General features: G+C 40.5%; 1 protein-coding gene across 5 annotated transcripts in view; it reads left to right on the top strand.

Annotated features, from left to right (window-relative positions):
* KIAA0319L (KIAA0319 like) overlaps positions 1–23,447 on the top strand; it is a 98,036-nt gene that overhangs the window by 25,124 nt on the left and 49,465 nt on the right. For all 5 annotated transcript variants that reach the window (XM_037061450.1, XM_037061451.1, XM_037061453.1 and 2 more), the window contains exon 3: positions 10,419–10,948. In XM_037061450.1, coding sequence (XP_036917345.1) covers positions 10,419–10,948 — 530 coding nt within the window. The remainder of the gene's footprint in view (positions 1–10,418; positions 10,949–23,447) is intronic.

Raw genomic sequence — 23,447 nt, forward strand, 5'->3', positions numbered from 1 at the left:
TCACAGTACCTTCCCTTATTGTAGGTTGTTGGAATTAATTTTCTTAGCAGCATTGTAGACAGCTAACCTCCCCCAGAACTCACAGGTCTTTTACACCTGGCCACTAAGTGCTCCTGACCATTTGTCCTCTCAGGCTGTATTCCCTTGGGCTAAGGCAAAGGATTATAATTGTCAGATAAGATTCACATGAATTAAAGATCTTAACTGTAACTAAATTTCAGTAATAATTTAAAAACTATTTTAATTTATTTTTTAGAGAGGGGAAGCGGGGAAGAAAGAGAGGGAGAGAAGCACCTGTGTGAGAGAGGAACCTCAATCGGGTTGCCTCTCATATGTTTGCTCCTTGACTGGGGACTGGACCTGCAACCCAGGCATGTACCCTGACTAGGAATTGGACCCAACCAACTGAGCCACACTGGTCAGGGCTAGTAGTAATTTTTAACAATATAGCAGTCAAGAGGTACAAGTGAGCCCTGGCAGGTGTGGCTCAGTGGGTTGCATGCCGGCCTGTGGACTGAAAGGTTGCCAGTTTGATTCCCAGCCTGGGCATATATGCCTGGGTTGCAGGCCAGGTCCCCAGCTGGGGCATTTGAGAGGCAATCAATCAATGTGTTTTTCTCACATCGATGTTTCTCTCCTTCTCTTCCCCTCTCTCTGAAAGTAAACAAATAAAATCTTTAAAAATTTTTTTTAAAGAGGTACAAGTGAAGTGGGAGAGTCTGAACACCCTTATGAATGCCCCCGGTTTTCTTTTCCTCATTGAGCGTGTTCTCTCCAGCTAGAGTCATGGGTGAGATCTCCAACTGAGGCTTCCAGGTCACCTCATAAAGCCGGGAGTGTTTAGGTTATGAAACGTTCCATTTATACTACCAGATGTTTGGGTAGACTTCCACAGGGAGCTGTGGAAGCAAAGGAAGGCTTGTGCAGGACCAACCAGTCTTGTAGCTCCCTGCTTTTATCTCCTCATTTGAAGACCAGGATTTAACCAGAGCTATTAGCAACAGGCAGGGAATTAGAATTTTTTGCTACCTTCCCTTCCACCTTGTAATCCCCATAAATCCCATTGACTATTTCCCCTAATTCTAAATCTGTTCTATGAAAACCATTGTTAAGACATGGTTGTGATTTCTCTCAAAACTTTCACCGTTTTATATCAAGGATGGATAGGCAGCAATCATGTCATCAGCTCCTCATTATATTTTTCCATCCTCTCCTTTTTTCTCTCTGTGAAGTGCCTTAACCATTATGATTTGTGTGTGTCTGATTTGACATTGCGGTGTAACTTTCTGCTTTCCAACTCACTCTCACTTACCAACTTCCCCCTCCCCAACATTTTCACCATGACAAGAATCTGGGGAGTTACTAAATCCCCTTTATATTCAGACTTCTTAGTGAAGACTTGAGAGCGGAATGTTCTGAGACCTCGCTTGTTCTTGGAGAAAGACACTTTTTTCCCCTCCAGCCTGCAGGCAGCAGTTGCTCATTCCATGTATGTATGAGTTTGGAGGTGGATGTGATGTCCTTATTACTCCTCACTGTCACTTCTTGAACATTACTCCTCCACTTTCATGTAAAAACTCCTGCTCTTTGAGGTTTGTACCACTAATCATTACTCATCTACCAACTGTCATTCACCCTCCTTGTTTATGATGGCAGCTGGGCCTCGTTTCTCCGTCTTGTCATCAGTCAGGATGTCTTCAGTATGACTGACCTGGGTGATACGTGGCTGCCTGGTTTCCTGACTGTTCATTCTTTGGCATTGTTGTTGCATGTCTGAGAATGTCTTTATTAGCAATAACAGGGTATCACTGCTAGAACGTTATAATAGGAAGGAATTAAACAGACACTGGGGACTCCATCTCCATGTAGAATATGGCCACTTCCCAGATATTCTTCTCTTGATGAACAAAAGTATATCATTTTGTTTTTTCTCTCACTGGGGTATTTTTTTTTCAGTAACCTCTGGAATTCTTCTAAACTAACTCCTCAGTCTTCATTCTTGTCCAGTTCTTGAAACAGGTCCTCTAGGATGCTTAGACCTTTCAGTAAACTGGGAAACTAATTTTGAATCATTAGCAATAGCTTTCTTTCAACAACTGGTTTGGATCACCTTTTCTGGCTATGTATTTTTCAAAAACGCTCTTGCCCTTGCCAGGGAGCTCAGTTGATTAGAGCATTGTCCTGTACACCAAAAGGTTGTGGATCGAGTCTTGGTCGGGGCACGTACCTAGGTTGCAGGTTTGATCTGGCATGTACCGGGCAAGGGGGCGGTGGCGGAGAGGAGGTCAGTGTGGCCAACCGATGTTTCTCATACTAGTTTCTCTCTGCCCCTCTCCCTCTCCCCCTTGCCCTCTCTCTGTGATCTATTAAAAAATATCCTCGTGTGATGATTTTTGAAAAGTCAACAATGCTCTTCTGTTCTTTAGAAGACTTTTTTTGCACTCATTTTGGTGTCCTGGTCTCCGAACTGTGAGACAGCTGCAAGAATAAAATGAGAATATCTGTTTATTCTTTTAATACTTCATGCATATGCATAGATGCATTTATTTGTACCTTCATTCAGAAAGATTTTTTGAGCACCTACAGTGTAATGCGTCAAGCCTTAACACGGGTATCAGAGACACAGGGGTGAAAATCAAAACAAACAAACAAACAGACATTGTCCTGTCATTCTGGAGCTTACAGTGTTGTGAGCAGGGAAAAGACTGAGCAAATGATTATACAAAGAAATGTAACTTTTATGTATTATACTTGCTTTGAAGGAAAGGGGCAACAGGGCCCACAGAGAATATAGGAGCGAGACCTAACTTAGCATGGAGGTTTCTTTGAGGAAGTAATGGCTGAACCGAGACCTCATACTGAGGAGTTAATTGGGTAAAGAAGGGAGGCAAAAAGAGTTCCACGCAGAGGGGACAGCATGTGCAGAGCCTCATTAGGGGAGGGAGCATGGTCCAATTAAGGAATGAAAGAGGACTGACTGGTGGGTTGGAATTTAGTGAAGGAGGGAGAGCATCATACAAGATGGGGCCAGAAAAGTAGGCTGGGTCCAGATCATATGGGATCTCTTTAGGTTAAGGCTCTTGGTGTTTATTCTAAGAGTCCTGGGAAGCCATAAAAAAGTCTTGTTTATTAAAATTTTTTAAATTTATGTTTCAAAACATAATACATTGTACATTATACAAATTCAGAGATATAAAAAGATTCTTAGTGCACAAACGAGTCTCTTTAGTCTCCCAGCTTCCTAGTTTCCCCTCCTAAGGCTGGCCATGTCAATCTCTTGAATATTCTTCCAAAAATAGTCTATGCATAATATACATAAACACTTTAATCCTTTTTTCCCCAACACAAATTGTAGCACATTATGCACACTGTGCTGTGCCTTTCTTTTTCAACATAGTGTATCCTGGATATCATTCCATATCAGAATGGTACAGAATGGTCTTATTCTAATAACTGCATGGGTCTTCCTTAATTTATTTAACCAGTTCTCTAGTGATAGATGTATAAGTTACTCCCAATATTTATTTTGTCTCAAATAACATACAGTGACTATTTTTGATATTATGCATGATAATATAATATATCTGTTCAATAAATTCCAAATTTAGCTGCCTTTATTCTATAAAGGCCAAATTTTTTCCTTCAGAGCACTTAGATTAGTTTGCAATCCTACATTTATTATTATGCCTATTTAATCTCTGTCTTCCTCTTCCAAGTTATGAGCTCCATCAAAGCAATGTTTAGCATGAAACAGATGCTCAGTAATGTTTGTTGAATGGATGAATGAATAAGGAGATAAGGATAATATCTAGGTGGGAAATGAGGGTGCCTTATTAATTAAACCTCAGAGGTTCTCTTTTATACCAGAAAGAAATAATTTGCATCTCTATAGAAATCAAAATAGCCCTAGCTGGTGTGGCTCAATGGATTGAGTGCTGGGCTGCAAACCAAAAGGTCTGTGGTTCGATTTCTAGTCCCGGCACATGCCTGGGTTGTGGGCCAGGTCAGGTCAGGTCAGGTCAGGTCCCCAGTAGGGGCTGTGCTAGAGGCAACCACACATTGATGTTTCTCTCCCTCTCTTTCTCCCTCCCCATCTCTCTAAAAATAAATAAATGAAATCTTAAAAGTACATTCTCGCCCTGGCTGGTGTAGCTCAGTGGATTGAGTGCAGGCCTGTGAACCACATGATCGCGGTTCGATTCCCAGTCAGGACACATGCCTGGGTTGCGGGCCAGTTCCCAGCAGGGGACTCACGAGAGGCAACCATACATTGATCTTTCTCTCCTTTTCTCCTTCCCTTCCCCTCTAAAGATAAATAAATTAATAAATAATTTTTTAAAAAGTACATTCTCTTAGACCAGGGATTGGCAAACTTTCTTAAAGGGCCAGATAGTAAATATTTTATGTTTTGCCAGTCTTCAGATAACTCAGTTACAGCTACTTAACTCTGCAATCTTAGAGCAAAAGCAGGCATAAACAATGCATAAATAAATCAGTGTGACAATGTTTCAATAAAATTTTATTTACAATAATAGGCAGCATATAGACAATTACAGATGAACCATCGTTTGCTGCCCCTGGTTTACAGAATCAGTAGTGATATCCTTCTTTCATTCCTGATACTGTTAATTTATGACTACTCTCTTTTATTCTGTCATCAGTCTGTCTAGGGCTTTATCAATTTCGCTGATCTTTCCAACAACCAGATTTTTGTTTCTTCAATTTTGTATATTCTTTGTTTGCTTATTGGTTATGTTAATCTCTGTCTTTTCCTTTCTCTACTTATTTTGGCTATAATTTATTCTTATAGCTTTTATGACGAAAGCATAGATTATTGATTTTTTAAAATTTTGCTGTTAAAATTTGGTTTTGATTTTTCCAGATCTTTTGAATGCATATAATATATATGTATAAACACATAAGATCATGATATATAGCTTTTCTGCAACTTACTCTTTTAATTTAATAAGGCATTGTGGGGATGTTTCTATGGCTATACAGGGTAGGGCAAAAGTAGGTTTACAGTTGTTCATATGGAAAATAATACAATGATTAACAAATAACAGTACAAGAATAAACTATGTTTTGTGTATTCACAACTGTATACCTACTTTTGCCTCACCCTGTATATAGAACACAACATGTTTTTAATAGTACATACTATTCTGTAGTAACTATTTCTATATTGATAGACATTGATATTCTTCAAATTTTTACCAGTACAAATTATACTACAATGAAATCTTCAAGAGTGAGACATTCTCCAAGGTTTATCAATTACATGATAAACATGTAATTTATTTAATGTCTCCTCTTTGATGCCCAGAAAGAATAAACTACTTCTCTATATTTTACCACACTAACTTCAATGAATAGCCCTTCCTTTGTTATGAATTTCTTATGTTGTTTAAGAGCCAAACTTTAGGAAAACATCTTCCCACATCAGTTACATTCATAAGATTTTCCTCTAGTTTGGATTCTCTGATGTTCAGCAAGTCTTGAGCTGTACCTGAAGGCTTTCCCACATTTCTTAAAGTGATGGGGTTTTTGTCTAGTATGAATTCTCCAATGTCCAATAAGAATTCAGCTCTTCATAAAGGCTTCCCCATGGTCCTAATAGAGTTCATTTCCACTATGAGTTTTCTTTTTTCTTTTTTTTTTAAATTTTATTTATTTATCATTAGAGGGAAGGGAAGGAGAGAAGGAGAGAAATATCAATGTATGGTTGCCTCTCATGAGCCCCCTGCTGGGAACTGGCTGCAATCCAGGCATGTGCCCTGACTGGGAATCGAACCGCGATCATGTGGTTCGCAGGCCCGTGCTCAATCCACTGAGCTACGCCAGCCAGGGCCACTATGAGTTTTCTAATGCCCAGCAAAGAATGTATACCTGAAAGATTTTCTTCATTTACTGCAGTGGTAGGGTTTGTCTCCTCTCTGCATTCTTCAATGTTATTGAGAGTTGAGCTCTTCCTAAGGGATCTGATGAAAGAGCTCCTGCCTGCCTCCAACCCCGTCCACCTGCTCACCTATATCCTTTAGGATGTGGGGGTTTTGGTATTTTTGAATCAATCCTGCCTCTTTCTTTTCTCTCTTTTTAAAAAGATTTGAATATTTATTTTAGAGAGAGGGGAAGGGATGGAGAAGGAGAGGGAGAAAAACATCAGTGTGTGCTTGCCTCTCACATGTACCCCCAATGGGGGCCTGGCCCTGGCTGGGAATCGAACTGATGACCCTTGGGTTTACAGAGTCCTGCCTCTTTGTACTTGTGTCTCATTAAACACACCTTTCCCCCCAGGATTGTCTGTACCAGAATCTTGAGATCTGAGCTGCAGTATCTTAGTGCTACACCCTTAGTCCATTTCTCAAAATTTATAAGAGCTTTTTCTTACATTCCCAGTGCCACTGGAGGCCATTATATTCAGTTTTTTAAAAAAAGCACACACAAACTTTCAAGGTAATTCCACACTAAAAGACTGATTAAACCCATGCTATCTTAAAATTGAAAAGGGAAAAAAAAAGAGTTGGGTTCCTCCTTAAGTCTTTTCCACATTCATTGTACTATCATAGATTTTTTGATATTCTAACACAGTTCAATTATCCCTGGAAGCTTTTCCAAATTCATACACTTAAAATGCTTTTCTGCCCTGACTCCCTGACTGGTGTGGTTCAGTGAGTTAGGTGTCATCCTGCAAACTAAATGTCGTGGGATTGATTCATACATAGTCAGGGCACACACCTGGGTTGCAGGCTAGGGCCCCATCTGAGGGCATTCGAGAGGCAACCAATTGATGTTTCTCTCTCTTTCTCCCTCCCTTCCTCTCTCTAAAAAAATTAACAAAATCTTTAAAACAATTAAGAAAAATGCTTTTCTGCACTATGTATTCTCTTATAATGATTAAGGTCTGCCTTCGAGCAAAGGCTTTCCCACTGTCTTTACATCTGTAGAGTTTCTGACTGGTGTGAGTTGTCTGATGACTTAAAAGGATACAGTTTTTTTCTGAAAGCTTTTGTCCATTCATTGAATAGGGCTTCTCTGTAGAGTGAATTCTGTGGTGATTAGTAATTGTTGAGTGCTCTTGAGGAAGTTCCCGCATTCTATAGATCTATAAGATCGCTTGGTTGTGTGGCTTTTATGATTTAAAAGAAATGAGCTTCTCATGTAGGCTGTCCCACATCCTTTACATTTATGATACTTCTCCCCAGTATTTCTCTCATGACTAATAAAGGAGGAATTCGATTCGAAGACTTGCCCACATTATAGTGATTTTTCTCTGTGGAAAAATCGTCAGTCCTTCCAATCCAGACCAGTATCGCACATGACAGGTTTTGTTCGCTCTTCCAGAGCAGATCCTTCAGAATTATTTTGCTTTGGGGCTGTCTTTGTTTCAAACCAGTACTCCTGGACTGCACAGGTACCTGGTAGAACTTCTTATACCTTCACCCAGGGCTGCGCCCTTTGCTCCGGTTGGGCAATTAATTTTGGTTTGGAAGGGAGAATCCTCATAGACACCAGATTCCTATAGTTTTCTACCATCACATCCCTACACATGGCCCCTGAATAGCATCCAGCCAGTTCTACCCAATCTGAGTAAAAGACATAGCCACGTCCTCAAATGCCCCTGGGCCCTGGAAATCTAGGCTCTTGGGAGTCTTGGAGCAATCTGTCTCCTGAACTATTCTCCCAGCTAGGGACAGAGAATCTTGCACAAGCCAGTAGTAGTTCTGGAGGCTGGAAGTCCAAAGTCAAGGTGTTGGCAGGGTTGGTCTTCTGCAGCTCTAGGTAGAATGCTTCCTTGACTCTTCCTAACTTCTCATGGTCACTGTCAATCCTTGGCATCCCATAGCTTGCAGCTGATTCACCCCATCTCTGCCCTGTCATCATGTGGCATTCTCCCTGTATGTCTCTCTCGATTATTGACTTTAGACTTCTTTTCTAAAATAAGCATTTAAACCTGTAGATGTCCCTCTAAACATTGCTTTACGTGAATCCCATAAATTTTGATGTGTTTGGTTTTATTTTTCATTTGGTTCAAAATATTTTCTAATTTCTGTCATGTCCTTTCAGCCTATACTTGGTATAAGTTGGTATTCAGTCAAAGACTGAAGGGGACCATTACCTAGATATCTGGAGTTCTTTCTCTGAAAATCTTTCTCCTTTGTGGTAGTTTGCTCCAAAATGCTAACCAACACAGGCACCCTGCACTCTCTTTCCTCAGCAGGACCTCTCTGGTTGGCGTGGGATCTCCTTCCCAGTGCCAGGGTTTGGAGCTCGCTTCCGTATGGAGCACCGAGGTGGTCATAGGGCACCCCATGTTTGTGTGCTTTTGCTTTGAGATCACAGGCCTGGACTACCTGTGTTTCAGTGTCTAGAAACAGTTGTCTCATGTATTTGGTCTGGTTTCCTGGCTGCTCATAGTGGGAGGTCAAGTATTCTGGCGTTTTCTCCCTTAGGGGTAGAAGTCGAGGTCACAGTACATTTAAAAAAATAAAATATAATAGTGGCTTACAGAAAAGTGCAAGTTATTTTTATTTATGTGGACCTCTTCAGAAGTATTTTGCTTTGGGGCTGACATCTTCACTGTTAAATATGAGAGAATTTTTCTGAGTAGAGTGATGGAAAGTTGATATAAAAGTAACACAGTAGTTACTGAACAATTTATTGATTTCAACAAAGTCTGTACGCTCAGCTGTTACCAAGATTCATATCACTGGGTGCTGTGTGGGAAGATGGATGAGGAAATGAAGGGTATTTCTGTAGCTCTTGGTAGCTTCATTTTTTTCCTAGTTGCTATTTCTTCATTTTTTCTTAAGGAAGTTCTGTTTTTTATGGCCTCCCCAATTGCCTTGCCTGGTGTTAAGTTGGTGCCAGTGCCTCTGTTTTCTTTTAAAGACCGATGGCAGGCCGGCGTGGTCTTTTCAAGAAACTTTTAAAGTTTCTCACTCAGCTCTGTGACCCAGAAGCCTGCCTTTATTTTTCTCTTATTTCTCAGTTGATTTGTGTCCACATTTAGTCCGTCGGACATTTAAGTAGGTATTTCACGGGAGTCAGGTTGGCTTTGGATGATTATCAGCTTGAGGCTTTAGCTAGTTGTAGCCCTTTTTCAGTTATGCGTACATGCCGGCATGACTATCCATCTCTTTAATAGTTTGATTCTTCTGCATCTTTTCTATATGAAATTCTAAAATATACTTTATGTCATAACTGCAGGGCCAGGGCTAGGGTGAAGAAAGAGGCACATATGGCCCAAAATTTAAGGAGACACTCATTCTCAAGGGTTGGGTAACCAGGCCTGACTCCGAGAGTGAGCACCTCTTTAAATGCTGTGCCTGAGGCACCTCTTCTGCCTCACCCTGGTTCTGGCCCCACATAATCCTGACGTAGTTGGTTACAAACATCTGTATAACTAAGACCTTAAAATGAACTCTGTGTAACAGCTTTCATTTGGAGCTTGCTTTGACTTGACTGCATCTAAGAATACAGAAGTGAAAGTCAATGCCATGCCTGCAGTAATTCGACAAAAGTTTCTCCATAAGCAACATTAGCCAGAATTTTGAACCATGTTATCTAGGTTAATCACAGTAGGTCACTGTTTTCCCTGTTAAGACGTGGCTTGTCATTAAGATGGTCTAGCAGAATCCCTCTCATAATTAAAATTTTTGCTAAGCTTGACTACTGGTCTGGCTGACACCATGATATATAAAACCACCCGACTGTCAAACATCTGATTAGAATGTGATGAACCTGTAACCTGCTAAAGATCAAGCATTTTGCGAGACAATCACGGTTCGATTCCCAGTCAGGGCACATTCCTGGGTTGCAGGCCAGTTCCCTGCAGGGGCCAGTTCCCAGCAGGGGATGCGCAAGAAGCAACCATACATTGATGTTTCTCTTCCTCTCTCCTTCCCTTCCCCTCTAAAGATAAATGAATAAAATTAAAAAAAAAATTAAAGAAGATCAAGCATTTTGTCTGTGTTGCTGCCAGTTCAGTGTGGGAAATACTCAAGCTTGTTCAGCTATCTGCTCTTGGTCCCATAGTCCTCACACTGTTCCTGAGAAATGCTTTAGAGGTGACTGTACCCCACTTTCCTCTCTGTCCTGCCACCAGAATAGCTCTTTTGATTGTGGCTTTTTCCCCCCGTTTCATGAACTGGTTAGAGTTCTGTGCAAGAGGTCTACATGGAACGGACTTGCTGAGAGGGGAACCAGCCATGAAGGTGGAGCAATACTCTACAAGCTAAAATATCTTGAGCTAAAAACACTCTTTTGCTTCTTCTGTTCCTCTTACTAGATAGCTTTCCCACCCTCTTTAAAGTCAGTCTTCAAAATAGCCCCACATGCTGGTGTTCAGGGTTCCTTACAGAACAGTAGTCTCTGTTTTTATTTCATCTTAAAATATTTTCATTCTTTGTTTTTAGATGCCAGTGAGAGCAGGTGCGAGCAGGTGAAGACCCAATTTGGAGTTGGCCTGAGATCTGGGGGAGAAAATCACCTCCGGCTTCTCGAAGGAACCCCTTCTCTCCAGTCTTGTTGGGATGCCTGCTGCCAGGACTCTGCCTGCCATGCCCTTTGGTGGTTAGAAGGGGTGTGCATTCAGGCTGACTGCAGCAGGCCCCAGAGCTGCCAGGCTTTTAGGACAGACTCTTCTAATTCCATGCTGGTGTTTCTTAAAAAACTCCCAACAGCCGATGATTTAGGCTTTACACCTGAAGATGATGCGCCTCATATGCTGGGGCTAGGTTGGAACAGAGCGTCTGAGGGGAGGCAGAGCCCTCTCAGTGCTCCGCTCAGACCCACTGTGTCTTCCAGTAACCAGCAGAGCTTAATCAGGAAGCTTCAGAAGAGAGAGTCTCCTGATGAAGTTAAAGTTACACCTGCAGTGACACAGCATTCTGAAGTGAATGACTCCAAGGAACTAGGCCATCCGAATACCAGTGGCTCTGAAGAGGTAAGCATGTTATGAGTAAGGAGCAGAGAATCCCTTGAATCTGCTTTTACATTTGGCGCACCTAGGCAATGGAGCTGGTGCTTGCGGGCAGCGCTCCTAGGCTGAGGCGTGTGTGTCTAGAGCCGCTTGCTGTCATCTTCATGGGGCTTCCCAGATGAACCAGTGTAATTTGACCTTAGTGATGTTCACTCCATGCGAGTCTGACCGTTATTGGGTAAAAGCAGAAAGCTGCTCATTTTCTAGTCAAAGCTGGTTCCTGTCTGTAGGTAAGTACCATTGTGGGTAAGTTAGTCTCCACCAGCGATTCAACAGTGATTTCTGCCAGATCGCAAGACGCTTGACTGACGTGGTTGCAGTCAAGTTCTCCTCTCCCCCTCCCCCATCTCCTCCTGTAAACACATTCCTTATGAGGTAGCTTCTATTCCAGTCCGAAGTAACCATGGTTGGTACCACAAATTAATACCTCACCTGCTGGGCTAGGGAGTCAGATGTGGCCATTAGCCAAGAGGTCTGTCTCTAGGGTGATTTCTTACCAAGCTTTGTATGCCAAGGGAGATGCCACCAGGCGAGTTTATTCTGCTTATTTTTCTTCATTGTTATTCTTCCTGAGCAAATGATTAAAAGGAATGACTCACCCTGTGCTCACTCTCCCTTGATTGCTCTGACTTATTTTTGTATTTGTTTTGTCCTGGTTGTCTCTATCAAGTTGAAGCCAGAGTGGGGAGGCAGTACTGCATGCCAGGCACTGTGTGTGCTAATCATTTCACTGTGTCATTTTGTTTAATTTTCATAGCAATATTTCCAAGTAGGTGTTGTTAACCCTGTTTTACTAGTGAGGAAATGGAGGCCTAAAGAGGTTAGACAGTTTGATCATGCAGCTTGGAAATAGCAAACCTAAAATTGGAACCCAGGTTTAATGTTAAGAAAAAACCCTTCAGTGCAATATTAGAGGTATAGTCTTACATTTAACATGCCCATAAACATTTATAGATACTGATCATCAATGTCAGGTACTTTTCTAAGCACTAGAGACAATGTAAGTAGACAAGGCATGATCTGTGCCCTGGGAGTTTATTTACAGTCTAGTGGAGGCTGAGATATGAAGATAGATATTTACAGTAGTGTATAATTATTGCATTAGTAGAGTTATGTACACATCACAACAGGATCACACAGAGGAAGTGATCCACTTGTGTGCAGGAAGATTTTACAGAGATGTTTAACTTGTTTCTCAAAGGATAAGTAGGATTTCACTAAGGGATTAAAGGTAGCAAAAAACATCTGGACACAGGCACAGGGTATGCAAAGACTTAGTCAGCAAATATTGATTGCACATTTATTAGTACAAGGTACTATACTAAGTTAGGCACTAGGAATATTATAATAAATAAGATAAACATGATTTCTTCCCTAATAGAGCTTATACTCTGGCAAGGAAAACAGACATTACACTTATAATAATTAAATAATTATAAGTTTGTTGCAGGTTGTGAGAGGGTAAGTGCAGGATTCTAGTAGGAACCTAATCAAAACTCAGGGGTAAGGCTAGGCTGCTAAGGACAGAAAGTTTAATCTGAGACTTGAAATAGAAGTAGGAGTTAGGGAAAGAAACAGGCCAAGAGTGTTTCAGTTAGAGGGGATAATAATTTCAAAGTTTGTCAGGTGGCAATATCATGAAGTTGAAAAAAAAATGAAGTTGAGAGAGATTTGCTCTAGCCAAGCAAGAGAGCTAGTGGCGAAAGAAGAGATGTTTGAGGGATGTGCAGAGCCTTGAGGCCTTCTTAAAATATTGGTTTTTATTTAAGCAGAGAATGACGTGATTTAGATATGCTGCTGTGTGGTGAATGGACTGGAGAAGGGCAAGAGTATACATGGAGCAGTCAAATAGGATGCTCTTCAGGCAAGGAAACCATTGCATTAAAGACGGAGGTTGAAGATACAGGAAAGGGGTAAACAGCAAACCCTTCAGAGCTGTGGTTCTCAATCATTAGCATGCACCAGAATCACCTGGACACCTTGTTAAAACATTTCTGGGCCCCAACTCAAGTATTTGTGATATAGTAGGTCTAGCACAGGGCCTGAGAATTTGCATTTGTAACAGGTTCCTGGAGAATAATAATGCTACTGGTCTGGGAGCCATATTTCGAGAACCATTGCTTTCTAGGGTAGGTGCACTAGAATCCACAAATGGAGCACAGGATTAGCTTTAAGCAAGAGAAAAGACATCTCCTTCATTGTGATAGGAAGGAAGAATGGGTGGATATAAGTATAGCTATAGTGGTTTTGAGGTTTGGTAGAGGACATTGTGGTAGTTCTGTTATTGTCCTGTTGTTGTTGTTGTTTTCCTGAAGTGGGGTAGAAATATGTATCTTCATGTCTGAGTTACCAAGAACAGAAGCAAAGGTAGCTGAAGTGGGGATAGGTATGCAGAGGCAGGAAAATCAGAGGTTTAGAGAGAGTGATAAAGGTCTGAAATAGCCATTGAGAAAGATAGGAGAGGGCAGACTAGGTAAAGAAATAGAAGAATTCTAGGCAGCACTAACGGTGGAGACCATGAATTTACATGAGTGGTACTAGCTTCAGAGTTGTGTGATTTTCCTCTTTGAAGCTCTCAGCAGCCCTGTCAAGAAAAGGCTGATAGTTTGATTCATCCAAGATTAAAACTTTGCCAATCTTGTATAAAGGGAAATAGGGGCATGGAAATTGAGGTTGTTGTCAATGTATGACGACACTGGTTGAAAGAGAGAGTGTAAGAAGATAGGAAATTAGGTACAGATAGGAGGGGCCAACAGAGATATGATAGAGGAAATTTGATATTCAGAGTTTTTGCTGATAGGAAGCAGACTTATAGGACACAGCACAGGCAAATGTGAGTCCTGGAAGGATAGGAGGTAATGGGGATATTCGAAATTAAGTTTTTGGAGGTGAAGAAGTTCTGGTGATCACAGGATCTAGGGCGTAGCTGTGGAAGAGAGTTGCTGAGGTAGAGTGGAGAAGACATTTGTCAACAACAGGAGCTCAGAGGACATGTTAAATGAGTTATCTGTGTAGACATTGAGATACACTTTAACAGTGGCGGTGATAATAGCAGCAATAGCTAATGTTTACAGAGTGAGCACTTGCTATGTGCCAGGTACCATTCTGAACCTTTTGCATGTATTAACTCTTTTTAATCCACATAACAAATACTGTGAAGTGCTGTTATCATCTGTATTTTATAAATGAGGAAGCTCAGGAAAAGAAAGGTTAAGGAGCATGGCCAAGGTAACATAGCTAGTACATGTTTGTATCAAGACTGGAACCCAGGCAGTCTGATTCTGTCCAGAGTCTGTTCTCTTAACTAGGCAAGGACTTGGGGCGAAGAGGAATTTTGAGAGCCAGATGTCCAAGCCATGAGTATAGTAGGAGGAGTAACTAGTAAGTTGGGAGATGACGGCTATGATGAGAGTTGAAGCTGTAGTACAACAAGATGGCCAAGGAGGTGAGGTTTTTACAATGAAGATAGAAGAGTAATTGTTTGCAAAGAGCATTGAGAAGGGAGGCAGATAAAATAGCATCCCACCTTCAATCCTAGAATAAGTGGTCAGGGACCAGTTTATGGGCCAGTGACCTGTGTGTTTGCACAAGTCTCCACGCTTAGAAAGGCCCTGTTTTTGGTTTCATGCTTTACTGTTATTGTCCTGAAATTCTTTTACAATGAATCAGCTCCACTGTCCTGAAATTCTTCATAATTTTTGAACAAGTGATCCTACATTTTCATTTTGCACTAGATCCTGCAAATTATGTAGCCTGTCCTGCAGGAGGTATAGGGAACAAAACATGAAATGACTGAGCATATAAGCGACTTTTTTTATCATGGAGTGAAATAACAAGGCAATTCAGTTCAAAGAAAAGGAGGTTGGGTCTCACAGGAGAGGAAGCATAGATGATTATAGGGATAACAGTTTAGTGTGGTACATGTTTAACAACTGTTTTTTTTTCCCCTAGAAAACAAAAACAGGCCCTGAATTGTAGACTTAGCCAATTTCATAGTGTAAATATTATTGCTATAACCAATTTCAAGCTACCAACATGAAGTCCCTGAACACAGATTTGGGAGAGATGGCACAGTCAGCACACTAGAGGATAATTATGATAAATAAAATTAGAAATAGATCAGTAAAATGAAGAACACGGCAGATTTAGGCCTGACAATCTCCTGGAAGATGGTGAAAATGCAAACTCAGGCCTCATAGACTTCAGGTGTATGCTGGAAGGAAGATCCTGTGTTGGCCAGGGAGTTCTTTTTCTTCTTGTTCACTGATCTCAAATTTTGTGATCTGACATGGAGAAAGGGTGGATGTTGGTGGGAGGGAAGGGTATTGAACTTGAAGTATAAACTCCAAGAATGGGAGTGGGCCTTTGTGCACAGAGGCATTATATAGTTGGCATTACACGTTGAGAGCTGCAAGCATTGCTCAAAAATGGTGCAAAGTGAAGTGCAAAGTGAAGATCCAGGCAATTTGTATTCGACTTTGTATGCTGTGCTTAAGAAAGCCATGGATGGCTTTCGAAGGGTGGTAGATCACTTTGTACATTCAGAATGGTTAACTGGTAGGCATTTCTTTTAGGAGAGGACTTGGAGTTCAAACTTCTGCTTAATCCACTAGGGAAAAGAAGAGAAATATATACATGGCAGATCGTTTCCTTATAATTAAGGATGGCTGGCTAGCAGCACTAGTTTCTAGTTTCTACTGTTTTCACTAAGGTAGGTCAAGCAAATCTGTATTGAAAGTGGGAAAAAAAGTGTATCATAAATTGCTCTTTTCTTGCCTGAAATGCCTGCAGAGTTGCAAAGGGCTAGTGTCGTGAGTAGCATTTTTCATTCTTTGGGAAATGTACATATATTGTATGTAAGAGAAGGTATTGTAGAGCTTTTGCAAATCCAAAAGTGGAAAGGAATATCACCAATTTATTCCCTTTTCTCAGCTGAAAGAAGGAGAAGCTGCTACTGCTTAGTTTAATTACTGCATCTGCTCTATGCCACAAATCTCTGAATTGCTAGCAGGAGGATCGCGAAGGCGTCTTGATTGGGTACTGGAACATTTGCAGTACAAGCATTTCAGCCACTGGCAATTAATTGCTGCCAGTCCTGCTTTGTGAAAGCAAAAGGAGCATTCTCTTTGAGTCCAGGAGATGAAGGTCCAATTAGGTATCCCTACATACAAAGTTTGACTTTAGGAAAACTGACATCCTCCTCTCTCTACCACCCAACTCCCTGTTTACAGTCAATAATTATAGCATTTCAACCCCCTACAAGCAATGGCTTTCTGTGGAACAAATGACTGAGTGGATAAATGAGCCAAGTTCTTGGACACCTCTCTGCAGCCTTTTTTCACTGAAGAAAACTCTTGTGCTGACTCTTAATAAGGCCAAAGCTTACCTCTTACCAGGAAATCGAGGCGTGGAGTGTGGGCAGCAATGGAGAAGAGCCTTGCATAACCAAGCAGTTCTCTGCTCTTGTTTTGTTTTGGTTTGTTTATCAGGGATTTTTGCTTGGTTGCTTTCTTTTGGTTTTTAAATCTTTCCTTTAGTCCTTTAGGCTTATAAAAATTTTGCCCAGGGTTTATTTATTCTTCTGGCTATTATTTCCGGGCAAATTTGGAATCCCTCAGGGCCTAGTTTTTCCCAGATTCTCATCCTTAGTTACCTGAGCAGAAAACACCAAACATATTTTTAGCTCCAGGCCCCCTTCAGCTCTCTGGCATGAATAAACATTGGATTTCTGACCCTTCAGTGACCTAGGCCCTTCCGGTATTGGCGTGCATAGACTCACTAAGCACTCGCTAACCCCACCTCCCCACCCTTCTCTTACGCAAGCAGCTTATTGCGTGGCAGGAAAACCTGGTTAGCTCGTTTCCTTCTGTAGGATTGTGCATAAATTCCTGCTACTGTACTTTTCCTTTTTCTAAAGTATTAGTGCCTAAATTATAAAGGCCTTTCTTTAATTTTTTTCACCGTTGCTGCTCACTTTTTCCTGTCATCTCCTAACTGTTCTGGTTCTTTTATCTCTGTATCTGGTTTTGCTCTGTGAGATGAATTTGAAAATGTGTTTGTTGGTTACTTTGTAAGTTAACTTATAAAGCAAGAGGTGATGAGGATTTTAGTGTGAATTCATTAACAATCCTTGCTAATTGGCTGAACTTGAGCCATGGTAAAAGTGTCTCAAAAGCTATCCTTAGTTAACAACACTCCTTTCATCATTCCCTCCTTTTCCCTTCCTTGGTGGTTTTAATTTTGTCAGGGAGACCTGAGAAGACATAACTTTGTAACTGACTACTACAAACATAAACCCTGCCATATTCTCCAGCCACATCTTTAGTTGCTAAGAATTTGCCTGGGATGTGTCTTTCGTACCCCACCGGCTTTGCTAATGTAAGGAGACACTGCATTGTCTCCCTACATTGGTAGGATTTTGTTTGTGGCAATAGTAGTTTTTATTTTAATACAGTTGTATTTCAAATCAAAATGTGCTGAGAACGGAATTTTTGCATATTATTCTTCTATATTAAGTAGACACCAGGGTAGCATGTATCTTACTAAGGAGGGTCTCTGGTTCCTGCCTGGACTGTGACGACAGGATCCAGGTAAGTATCAGCATCCTATGTGTGCTCTGAAGTCTCCTACTCAGAACCGAATATTCTGTAATAGAGGAGTTTTGTTCATTTTGAATTATGGTATCAATAACTGGGTCCGGCTTGCTTGATTTGTAGAGGGTAGTCCTAGAATGGTGGTGAGGAGGAAGGAGGAAGGAGCAAGAGGAAGAAGGGAGAGAGAAATGAGAAATGGAGAAAGGGAATGTGAATAGAAACATTTTCTCATTCTGAATAAAAATTCTTTGAAGAAGGCACATGTGTACACCTGGGGCATGATTATATGACTTAAGGTTCGGAATTGGGTTAGTTTTTATGATTTTGGTCAAGTGTCTAAGGAAATTCCACCCCAGTGTCCCAACCCACTAAAAATTTTATTTTTATCTCCTTTTTCTGTTTCTTTAAAAATAATAAATAGTACATGAAGCTGTTTCTTTAAAAGTCTGTCTGCCTTACTTAAAATATTCATACTTTTTTACTACTTCTGAGAATATATTCTAAAACAGTAATTTATTTAGAGCTTTGTACATGATGATGACATGCTGTTTACTTAATAAAAAATTGGAAGTACTCTAAGAAGGGGAAAATGGATATTGTTGTATAGTCATTAAAAATATATGTTTGGTTGTGCAAATGGCTTTTTTTGTTACTCTCTCCTACTTGCCACTCCAGCCATGCTTGAATGTTTACTCTTCCATGGACACCATACTTTTTAAAAACAGCTTTATTAAAATAGAATTGACATATAAACTGTTCGTGTTTAAAGTATACAATATGAATAGTTTTGATATATGTGTATACCCAAAAACCATCACCACAAAAAAAGATATCATTACTTCAGAAGTTTCCTTCTGTCCCTTTTTAATCTTTCTTTCCTATCCTTATCTCTAGGCAACCTCTGATCTGCTTTAGAGTAGTATAAATTTTCTAGAACTAAAAAATAAATGGAATCAGGGACTTCCAGTCAAGATGGAGGTGTAGGTAAACATGGCTCACCTCCTTGCACAGCCACAGCAAAAATTACAACTAATTTATAAAACAACTCTCACCCAGAATTATCAGAAAATTGAGCTGTATGGAAGTTTAACAACCAGTGAATTAAAGAAGTCAACATTCATCCAGATGGGTAGGAGGGCTGGAGATGTGGAGACATAGAATGGGTGGTAGCTAAAAATCACGAGGGATACCGTGGGAGCAAGGGATTCCAACCCACAGCAGACCATCCAGCCCAGGATTCCAGTGTCAGGAAGGTAAGTCCTCATAACTTATGGCTATAAAAACCAGGAGGGGTTGGGGTGATGGAAGAAACTGTGGGATTCTCAGGAGTCTCCTCTTAAAGGGCCCGCAATGGACTTAGCACTTACTCAGACCCACTCCTTCTCAGCTCCAGCACTGGGACAGCAGCTGGAAGGGCATCAGTGGCATATGGAGAGAAACTGAAGTATTTAGCATCAGGGTGAGTGCTGGGGTACAGCTTCCTCCCAGACAGAACTCTAGAGGCCAGGCAATGGCATTAGCCTCTTACTGAATCCTCCCTTACACAGAGGCACAGAGTGGTGACACCGTATCAGAAACTCTGTCAGCCAGGTTCATATGGGTTGCCCTGCCCTGGCAATTACCTAAGGCTCTGCCCCATTGAACTTACTGGTGCGCTTTTCTACAATAGGCCGTGTTACTAAGACAGTCAAAGCAGCTCAACCTAGTACACAGAAACAAACACAGGGAGGCTACCAAAATGAGAAGACAAAGAAACATGGCCAAAATGAAAGAACAGAATAAAATTCCAGAAAAAAAAAGTAAACAAAATGGAGATGAGTAATCTGTCAGATGCAGAGTTCAAAACACTGGTTTTCAGAATGCTTGAGGAACTTTCTGGGTACTTCAACAGCATGAAAAAGACCCAGACAGAAATGAAGGTCACATTAAGTGAAATAAAGAAAAATTTACAGGGAAAAAACAGTAGAATGGACGAAGCTGGGAGTCAGATCAATGATTTGGAACATAAGGAAGAAAAAAACATTCAGAACAGTAAGAAAAAGAATAAAAAAAAATAATAAGGATAGGCTGAAGAACCTCTGGGACAACTTCAAATGTACCAATATTCGAATCATAGGGGTGCCAGAAGGAGAAGAGAAAGCAAGAAATTGAAAACTTATTTGAAAAAGTAATGAAGGAAACTTCCCTAATTTGGTGAAGGAAATATACATATAAGTCCAGGAAGCATAGAGAATCCCAAACAAGATGGACCCAAAGAGGACCACACCAAGACACATCATAATTGAAACACCAAAGGTTAAAGATAAAGAGAATCTTAAAAGCAGCAAGAGAAAAACAGATAGTTACCTACAAAGCAGTTCCCCTAAGATTGTTAGTTGATTTCTCAAAAGAAACTTTGTAGGCTAGAAGGGACTGGGAAGAAGTATTCAACATGATGAAAAACAATCTACTACCTAGATTACTCTATCCAGAAAAGCTATCATTTAGAATTGAAGGGCAGATAAATTGCTTCCCAGACAAGGTAAAGCTAAAGGATTCATCATCACTTAGCCATCATAATATGGACTGTTAAAGGGGCATTTTAGGAAAGATCAAAACTATGAATGTTAAAATGGCAATACATTCACAATTATTACCAATTAAATCTAAAAGGTAAACCAAGCAAACAAGCAGAACAGAAACAAATATGTAAATTGAGCTCATTTGGTAGTGGGGATCAATTTGTACTCCTTGATCCCCACACCTTTCCAGATGGAAAGTCCTTATCTGATTGGACCTCCTTGCATTATTTCATACAGGTTGCAATTGTCCCTTCTTTCTTGTTATAACACTTTCCTATTTTTTTCCTTCTCTCCAATTATTCCTTTTTAATCAGTTTTGTGGGTCATTTTATCTGCTCACATTTTAAACGTTGGTATTCCCATTGGTATTTTTAGCCTGTTTCCTTTATATGTTCTTCTTGGGTAAACTCATTTATTCCCATGGCTTTGGCTTCTATCTTTGGGAATTTGATTCCAACTCTGGGGTCTTTATTTGAATTTCCCAGAGGTACTTCAGATTCAATATGTCTAAAACATAACCTACCTGTTATTTTCTTAGAGCCAATCTATCTTAGTTTTTGACACTGCTATAGTTAGTCCCTCACTCAAGCTGGAAACATGGGAGTCATCTTAAATTCTTTTCACCAAGCCCCAGATGCATTTCAGCTTCACAAATATAGTTCCTTAATATTTTAAAATCTATCCCTTAGGGGGAATTTTCGGTAACAGTGGCAGAATAAAGTGGTCTCCTGCATTCTCCCACACATAATAATTATAAAATATGTAAAAATTATATTTAAAGAAACTGGAAAGGATCCAAAAGCAGGCAGAAGCTAGAGAAGAGTTTACTCTTGAAAAACAGCAACTGGATGTGATAAGAATTATGAATTTGCAGCTTTTGAAATTTTTTGCCTGAGAGCATTAACTAGGCCTCATAGCCAAGGAAAGTGGCAGTGGAAAAATCAGTCTTACTTTCTTATGGTGGCAAGGAACAGAGTTCAGAATAGAAAAATTATCTGGAACTATAAGGGGAGGTGCCTTTGAAAGTAAGAGGGTGAAACCCATAACCTGACCATAAACTCTACTAAAACTCCTGGCTGAACCGCTAAACATCGGGAGATTCCAGAAGGCCTGGTGAAAAAGCAGACAGAAATCAGAGAGGCAGAGTTCTGGCTGTGAAAGACTGAGCTTGCACCAGGTGAGCTCTGTGAGTTCGTTGCTTTTGTAACTGAGTGCATTTCCCAACCACGTGCAGCTCATGTGGCAGAAATCTGAAGTCTTACTGATTTGTGGTCCAGAGAACGGAGTCTAAGAGTGAAAAATTAGGAAGTGATCTCCAGAATAAAGAAAACACAGTGATAGCATCCCCACCCAAATCTGAGCTGTGGCCAAAGTTTTGGCCAATCATCAGATTACTCAAAAAGACCTGTAGGTGACCAGTCTAATAAAGTAGCTGTAAGAATTACAGTGTATCAGTTGCTGCACGTTGCAGGGGAGCAAAATCTACAGTTTAAATCTAGATAAATTACTTGCCTACTAGGAAAAATATACTCCAAACAATCCCAAGGAAAACACAGTAGAATCTGGAGTCACTACATGTATTAGAATGTCCAGTATTCAAACAAAAATTATTAGACATTCAGAAGAACAGGAAAGAGTGACCCATAGTCAGCAGGAAAAAAAGCAGTCGGTTCTTATCAAAAATTATTAGACATTCGGTTCTTATCGGTTCTTATCAGTGACCTATAGTCAGCAGGAAAAAAAGCAGTCGGTTCCTATCTCAGAGGAACTGACTCCGGGTTGGCTCAGGTGTTCGAGTTAGTTGTCAAAGACTCCCAAGTATTGTCAGAGAACTAAAGGAAAATAGTTTTAGTGTGGGACACTTAAGGAATTTCAAAAGAGAAATGTAAACAATTTTTAAAATGGGAAACTAGAAACGAGAACTTAAGACATCACAATGGAGCCATAATTATTTCATTGTAAAAAACATGTATAAAACTGGACAGACTTGTCAAAAACAGGTATTCCTAGCTACTAGTAATATAATAGAGGCAGAAGCAAATTGAGAAGTGTTTATTCTTTGAAAAGTATTCTTTATTCTTGGTGATGCTTTGAACAAGTGCAGTGGGAGTCTGTCTTACAGCCTTCTTCCTGGGACTCGTTTCATCTGTCTTGACCACCATCACCCCAGCTCAGGTGACAAGAAAATGTAGTTTTCCTTTTGGCTGTCTGAGCAGCATCATGGCATTCAGCAAGAACAAGCACCTTACAAAAGGTGGGAAAAGGAAGCCAAGAAGAAAATGTTTGATTCCGTTTCTACAGAAGATTGATGTGGTATGAAAGCACAGCTTTCTAATAAGAAATACTGGAAAAACATTGGTCAAGAAGGACTCAAGGAGCCAAAATCATATCTGATGGTCTCATGGATTGTGGTTTTGAAGTGAGCTGAGCTCACAGGTGGCAAAGGCTCACGGGCTGAATCTGGCTCAACACCTTGTTTCTACCCAGCGGCAGCACCAACCTCTTGCCTAACTGTTAAGGAGTAGTTACATGTCTACAGTCCTAAATTTACACTTGGCCCTTTGAAGGCAACTGCAAGGCTGATGTGGCCACCCGTGAAAATGGGTTTGACACCCCTGGCCCCAGTTGATCTGCAGAATGATGAAGTTGCATTTAGAAAACTCCAGCTAATTACTGAGAGTGCTCAGGGTAAAAATTACCTAATTTCCATGACACGGACCTTACCTGTGACAAAATGTGCTTGCTCCATGATCAAAAACTGACCATAACTGAAGATCGTGTTGATGTCAAGACTACTGATGATTATTTGCTTAGTCTTTTCTGTGTTGGTTTTACTAAAAAATTCAGTGATCAGATTCAGAAGACCTCGTATGCTCACCATCAACAGGCTTGCCAAATCCAAAAAAAGATTATTTGGAATCATAGACCTGAGAGATGCAGACAAATTGCGTGAAAGAAGTTGTAATAAATCGACTCCAGATAGCACTGAAAACACATAGAAAAGGCTCGCCAGTCTGATTACCCACCCCATCATGTCTTTGTTAGAAAGTCAAAATACTGAAGAAGCCCATGTTTGAATTGAGAAAACTCATGGAATTTCATGGTGAAGGTAGATGTTGTGGGAAAGGTACTGGTGATGAGACAGGTGCTAAAGTTGAATGAACTGATGGATATGAGCCCTCAGTTCAAGAATCTGTTTAAAACTCAGACATTTAATGGTGATAAATAAAAATCCTATCTGTGATAAAAAGATTTAGTTTTACCAGTGTGTGGCTGGATGTGAAAACTAGCAACTTTTCTGCAAGAGGG

The sequence above is a fragment of the Sturnira hondurensis genome, unplaced genomic scaffold, assembly GCF_014824575.4.
Source record: "Sturnira hondurensis isolate 20B ecotype Veracruz unplaced genomic scaffold, ASM1482457v3 Scaffold0013381, whole genome shotgun sequence".
NCBI classification, from domain to species: Eukaryota; Metazoa; Chordata; class Mammalia; order Chiroptera; family Phyllostomidae; genus Sturnira; species Sturnira hondurensis.